Genomic DNA, 6,000 nt, shown 5'->3' with positions numbered 1-6,000 from the left:
GGTCTTATTTTCGGGGTAGGTCTTATTTTGTTTTTAATGTACAATAATCCAAAGTTAATGCAAATCCAAATTAAATAATTCAAAATGGCAAAGTTAAGAATAGGGTAATCAGGGCAATCAGGGGTGCTGTACCTTTCCAAGAGCAATTTGGTAACCAGAACGAGCGAAATGCGCTTTCACTATTGATTCCTCACAGGCGGAGTGCATTTGGTATCACTCCGCCTGTGACAGGAGCGGGCGCTATAGAGGAAGCATCGGCTTATGCGGCTGTGCTCCATCCGCTGCCGCCTCGCTTCCTCTAGCGCTGGCTTAGTTGGCAGCGCTGATTCTCTCCCGTGGCTCTTCAGGTTCCCCCTTATGCCACCACCGGCCCTGGGAGGTCTTATTTTTGGGGAAACAGGGTAGAGGTGCACCGAAATGGAAATGTAAAAACCGAAACTAAACCAAAATAAAAACAATTGTCATGCCGATACCGAAAATGTTTTTTATTTTAATTTTTTATATTGTATTTTTATTTATTTTTTATAAACTTTTTAATTTTTGTAATATTTGTATTTATTAATTAATTTGTTTATTAAATATTTTTATTTTTTACTTTACTTTTAGAGGCTTCAGGGAAATATTAGGGGTCTAAACAGACCCCTGATATTTCCCTTTTAAAATAGAAAAAGATTGAGAACACAAAGTCAATCTCTTTTTCTGTGTACCATGTTATCAATGAACAGGAATCCTCTATGAGTGTTCCTGTTCATTGATAACATGAGAACATTGTTTGTTTACTATAACCACAATTATGAATGAATGGAGGTGATGTAGATCACTTTCCATTCATTCATAATTGAGGATATAGTAAACATACCATGTCCTCAATTATGTACAAACACTCAGCGATCACTGATAGCTGAGTGTTTGTACCTTGCTCTTTGCTCTCTCTAACACGCTGTCACAGGAGGCTGATCGAGCGGTGTAGGGATGCACCCTACATGTAGGGAAGAAAGCTCAGCCTCCTGTGACAGCACTGTCTCTGCCCCTACACCGCTCTGCCGCACTGTGATAGGCGGCTGAGCGGTGTGGGAGGAGACGCCGGCCGCTCACAGCACTCTCCTCTCGGAGCGCTCGGCCTGCTGTCACCGTTTTTCTCCTCCCGGCTGGGACACAGAGCAGCGCCCAGCGGGGAGGAAAGAAATCAGGGATGCGGCGATGTATCGGCAGGAAAATTGCACTTTCAGCATTATGACAAAAGTGCCATATATCGGTGCATCCCTACCTGAAATACTATCCACTAACAGGTTGGGGTCTGCCTGCAGCGTGTTCCTTACATGACTACAGTCATAGATGACTTTTTCATAGATTGCCCAGCTTATTTCTGACCTTGACAGCAGAGGCAGCAAACATGCCCTGATAAATACTTTTGTGCAAGTGGTATCCCATTTAACTCTCTCCCGGTCAAATCCCCTCTACCTCCATGGGATTTGAATTTGATTATTTCAGTGTTCTGAAGCCCCCCCCTCCCCCCCCCTCCCTTTGAACCTATCAGAGACATCCCTTTATCTGTTGTCGCTCACAAGGCAGTTTTCTATTTTGCTATCACCTCAACTACACGAGTGTATGAAGTGGCAGCTTTTTATCCTTCAAGGAACTATTTTGGTTTTACATAGGGGCAAGGTGGTTTTGAGGCCTAGACCTTCATTCCCAAGGTGGTCTCAGCCTTTCACCTTAATCAGGACACTTTACTTTCCTCTTTGTGTCCCAGCTGCATTGCACCAGAAGATTTCTCTCTCTGTCTAGATGTAGTTGGGCTGTCTGGGTATACCTCTCTATCACTCCATAACTCCACAAAACTGATTCTCTTTTTGACATTCCAGATGGGTGCAGGTATGAAATCCCAGCTTCTAGTTCCATTATTTCTAGGTGTCTCAGACAGGCCATTGTGCAATTTTATGGTCTTGAGGATTAGGTTTCCCTCTTTCCAGTCAACCTCACGCCATTCTAGGGCTATGAGTGCTTCTTAGGTGTTCTAGCCTAGACCCCTGTTTCTCTGTTGCCCAGGTTTTTAAGGCTGTTACCTGGTCGTCATTTCACACATTTTCAAAGTTTTTGAAGGTGGATGTTCCCTCAATGAACAAGAAAGCAAATAGGCTTTTTGTACTTGCTGTAAAATCCTTTTCTTTGAGTCCATTGAAGGACACTGGTCCCACTCCTCTGTGTTTGGAAACATGTTCTTAGTACTGCTTTTCTTCTAAATTGAGCCATGCTGATAGTAGGAGAGGGTTATAACGTGGGCTGGCCTGCAATGTGTTTGTTTGCTAGTGTCCTGCCGGTAGGTGGCAACATAACCTGAAGGTTTAAAACGTTCTATGTACCTCAATGGGTTCCAAAAAAAGGATGATCGGGTGAGCAAAAAAATCCTATTCTTTTATTGACTTGCAATGTGCCTCCTGTTATCAGTTTGACTTCAGGAAGAGACAGTTCCTTAGCACGGCCTACTTCCTCCTTGTATGTCAACCAAACGTGCTACCAAAAATCCTGTTTTTTAATATCCTTTTAACATGATTGGATATTTAAAGTGAGCACAAGCACCTTATTTACCGACATTCACATTGCTAAGTGAACGGCCTTTACTTCCTTACTAAATCCATTAAGTCCAACACAAATCTGATTACAGTATTTAAAATAGGCCTTGATGATACATGGCCTCATTATCAAAAAGTCGTGGTGTGAGCTGCTTTGCTGCTAGCAAGGTTATTAGCCAGGATGTGCATTAGCAACCATTCCCACTTTTCCCAAATGGATCACTTTGGCAAAAGTAGAACATTTTCAATTACTTATGAAAGGATAGATAGTGTTTATTTATAAGAAGCATTCCAATACATTTTAGGATGTAAGGCAGAGTTCCCGTGATCAATAAACATGCCTCCGGCACTATCAATGCCGGCTGTGACTATGCGTTTTATATGTCTGATCTTGGTCCACACTGTTATGGTGGGGTTGTTAAATTATGTAGTTCTGGCTTTATCATTGTTGGCTATACATGCATTTTTAAGCTTCACCAGCTTTTTATATACATGTTACGTAGGTATTTCTTCCATAGAGAATGAAATCTTGTATTATGTCTGCATTAACTACTTTTGAGAGGTCCGATTGCCTTATAAACCAGTTTTATTGCTAAAGAAGGTAGAAAACATGGCACCTTGTTGATTAAAAACATATGTGATAAATTACGGACATGAAATGAACTTTTCTTACATTCAGCGTAGTCCGATGCTGCTCTGGATGAAATAAGATGTCCAGATTCATCTTTTTAAATTCTCATTTATCCAATACACAGCCATTGCCCTTACGGTTTGTGAATACTATATTCATAGTATAGTATGCCTACTGCAACATCTCAAATGTCTTTCAATTCTACAATCTTGCGTTGTATTTTCTTAATGTCTTTCTGAACTTTTCTGCTTTCCAGTTTTACTTTTGTCTCTTGGATTTGTTGAAGAGAATTCAGCGACTCTTGTATAGCTTGAAATCCTGTTGCCAAAAAGCACATTAGATGTATAAATTTCACCGTTAAATAGAATTTGATTTATGATTCATATTGAAAATAAATTAAATAAAAAAAGTAGCTCTCCGCTGACTGCAATTTGGCATTTTAAAGGGTAAGTCCAAAGGCTTATGTAAGATAATGTCTGACATGTTTACCTTGTCTTTGCTGTTGTAAGGAACATTTTGACACTCCTCTGAGCTTGATATGTAACCGCTTGTAATTTATACCTACTCATGATTATCTGTAATTAAGCGCTAATTTAGAAAAAGAAAACAAATACCAATCTGTAAACATTTATTTAGTTTTCAGCTCATGTGATAGGCTCACATGGCTTGCAGGAGTTTTTCTCTTGTGACAACATAAGGAATGATCATGTGACGATAGCAGAAGGCCATCCCGCTCAACGCTCAGAAAGCAGGAGGCAGTTGCATGAATTAAGAGAAATCCATGTTTGGCTTTCAATACAAACAGCAGCAGGCAGAACTGTGCTGTTAAAGATAGAAAAGAATGGCAATGCTCTTGTGCATTAATGCACACTGGGTGACCCGCATTAATTTGCACAGGTGTGAATGGAGTCTAAGTTTAGGGGTAGAGGAACAAGGTGCAATACTTACCTTATTTCTCGCTACAGCAGGCTTCCAGCATGCACCTTCTCTTTCCGATGCTCTGAATTGTGGGAGGGCCTTGCTGTCTTCCTGTCCTCGCATTTAATGCAAGACTATTGATCCTGCATTGTACATGGAAATGCAGGACTATTGATCCTGGATTTTATGTGATGATGTCGGAGTGTAACTACAGGCCGAAGCACTTTAGAGAGGAGGCTTTGGGAGATCAGTGGCACAGTATGGAGAAAACCTGCTCGAGCGAGGAATAAGAAGCATTACAGCACTTTACACTGCCCCTTGACTTAATAAGCATGTACCACTTGCAGTTCTAGCACTACAAGGGTATTTCTTTCCTGGAGATCAGCTTTAAATACGTGAGATACTCTGTCATGGAGTGAGGGGGACAAACCACCATAGGCATGAACGGCAGGCACCTAGAGGCACATATTACTAGTGATCTATAAATTGCACTATATTCAAAAGTGTAACTAACCTAGTGACTAAAAAAACGCTAACACTGCAAAATTGTGTGAATACAATCTAGCAAAGAGTTAAAAAAAATAAACCAGTGTAGTGCTTATAAATATTATCTAAAACCATAAATCAATCTGCATAATCATCAAATAATAACAAGTGTATATCATATAAAGTCCATAAATGTTAATCTCTTCAGCATAAATCTATATAATAACAAGATGATGCGATTCCAGTGAACCAAAACGTCTCATACACGTGTAAATCCACACACTGTTGTATATAAAGATGATTCCTGGTGAATCCTATCACCCCTTTAACACACGCCTCTCACCTCAAAGGATGGACCTAATGGCTACTTTAGGTCTCCATAAGCTTGTTTCCCAGCTTCATGGGTGGAAAAAACCTGGATGGTTTCTTCATTTCTTATTCCATCCAATGTTTAGTATTTACTCTCGTAGATGGAAATAAACTTAGAATCCATAGTGCTGTCCGTTTAAAACATTATTAAAAGACCAAAAACACAACACTAAAAATGCTTGCAATGATCCGGCGCACTCAGTATAGCATATATTCTTCGAGAAGGAACGGGCTGAAAAAATCAGTCTATATACTATATACAGTCTATATACTATGTCCTCCTGTGACCCAAAACTCTGCATATGGTGGGCTATTGCCCGCTGTATGCTGACAGTGCTGCAGCCGGCACAAATCCCGTCAATATTGTCGGGATCCATCCCCCCACCTGATTGACAGCTGGCTCTGCCTCTAGCTCTGGACGAATGGAGAGGGGAGGGTGGAATCCCTGCAGGGAGTGGTGACTGACAGCCACCACTCTCTGCAGGGGGAAGATCGGGAACTTAGCGATCAGTGGTATGTGATCACTCATTTCCCGTTCAATGGAGCCGACGTGTGACCTCTTTAGTGTCACACATCGGCTCTAATTATGAGAAAGAGTGTATTTCATTCTCCCCATAATTTTCCTTTAATTGCACTTTACTTGTTGTATGGATCTTTAAAAAGCCCTGTCGCCAGTTTTGCTATCTTTACTGACAGATTCAAGTAGTTCTTAATACCACCACTTTAAGAATCTGTCTTTATGGCTGTGACAGATTCAAAAATAATTACTGACAGTTTAAGGATTGGAAAACTGGCAGTAATTAAGACCAACTCTGATCTGGCGCACAGAGAGATGCTGTTCCACTGTTGCATCGCTGGTTGTTAAGAACGCTGTTGGCTTTAGCCGCAACAAGCCTTTGCAACTGGTACATGAATCTGGGGGCAAGCACCGACATTTGTCTCATAGATGGACAACGGGTTTCTAAAGGGTATCAGATACTCTGTATGATTTCCGATGCAGGTGTATTATTATATGTCAAGGTG

At 41.0% G+C, this 6,000-nt stretch overlaps 1 protein-coding gene across 1 annotated transcript in view; it reads right to left on the bottom strand.

Annotated features, from left to right (window-relative positions):
• Positions 1-3,316: 3,316 nt before the first annotated feature.
• Positions 3,317-6,000, bottom strand: part of FAM81B (family with sequence similarity 81 member B) — a 51,437-nt gene continuing 48,753 nt past the window's right edge. Inside the window, exon 8 of the mRNA XM_018560533.1 lies at positions 3,317-3,522. Within this exon, the coding sequence (XP_018416035.1) occupies positions 3,389-3,522 (134 nt within the window). The 3' untranslated portion in view covers positions 3,317-3,388. The remainder of the gene's footprint in view (positions 3,523-6,000) is intronic.

The sequence above is a fragment of the Nanorana parkeri genome, unplaced genomic scaffold, assembly GCF_000935625.1.
Source record: "Nanorana parkeri isolate BGI_ZX_2015 unplaced genomic scaffold, ASM93562v1 scaffold462, whole genome shotgun sequence".
Taxonomy (NCBI): Eukaryota; Metazoa; Chordata; class Amphibia; order Anura; family Dicroglossidae; genus Nanorana; species Nanorana parkeri.
Note: the sequence above shows the minus strand (reverse complement) of the source record. Positions and strands in the feature narration are given on the sequence as shown.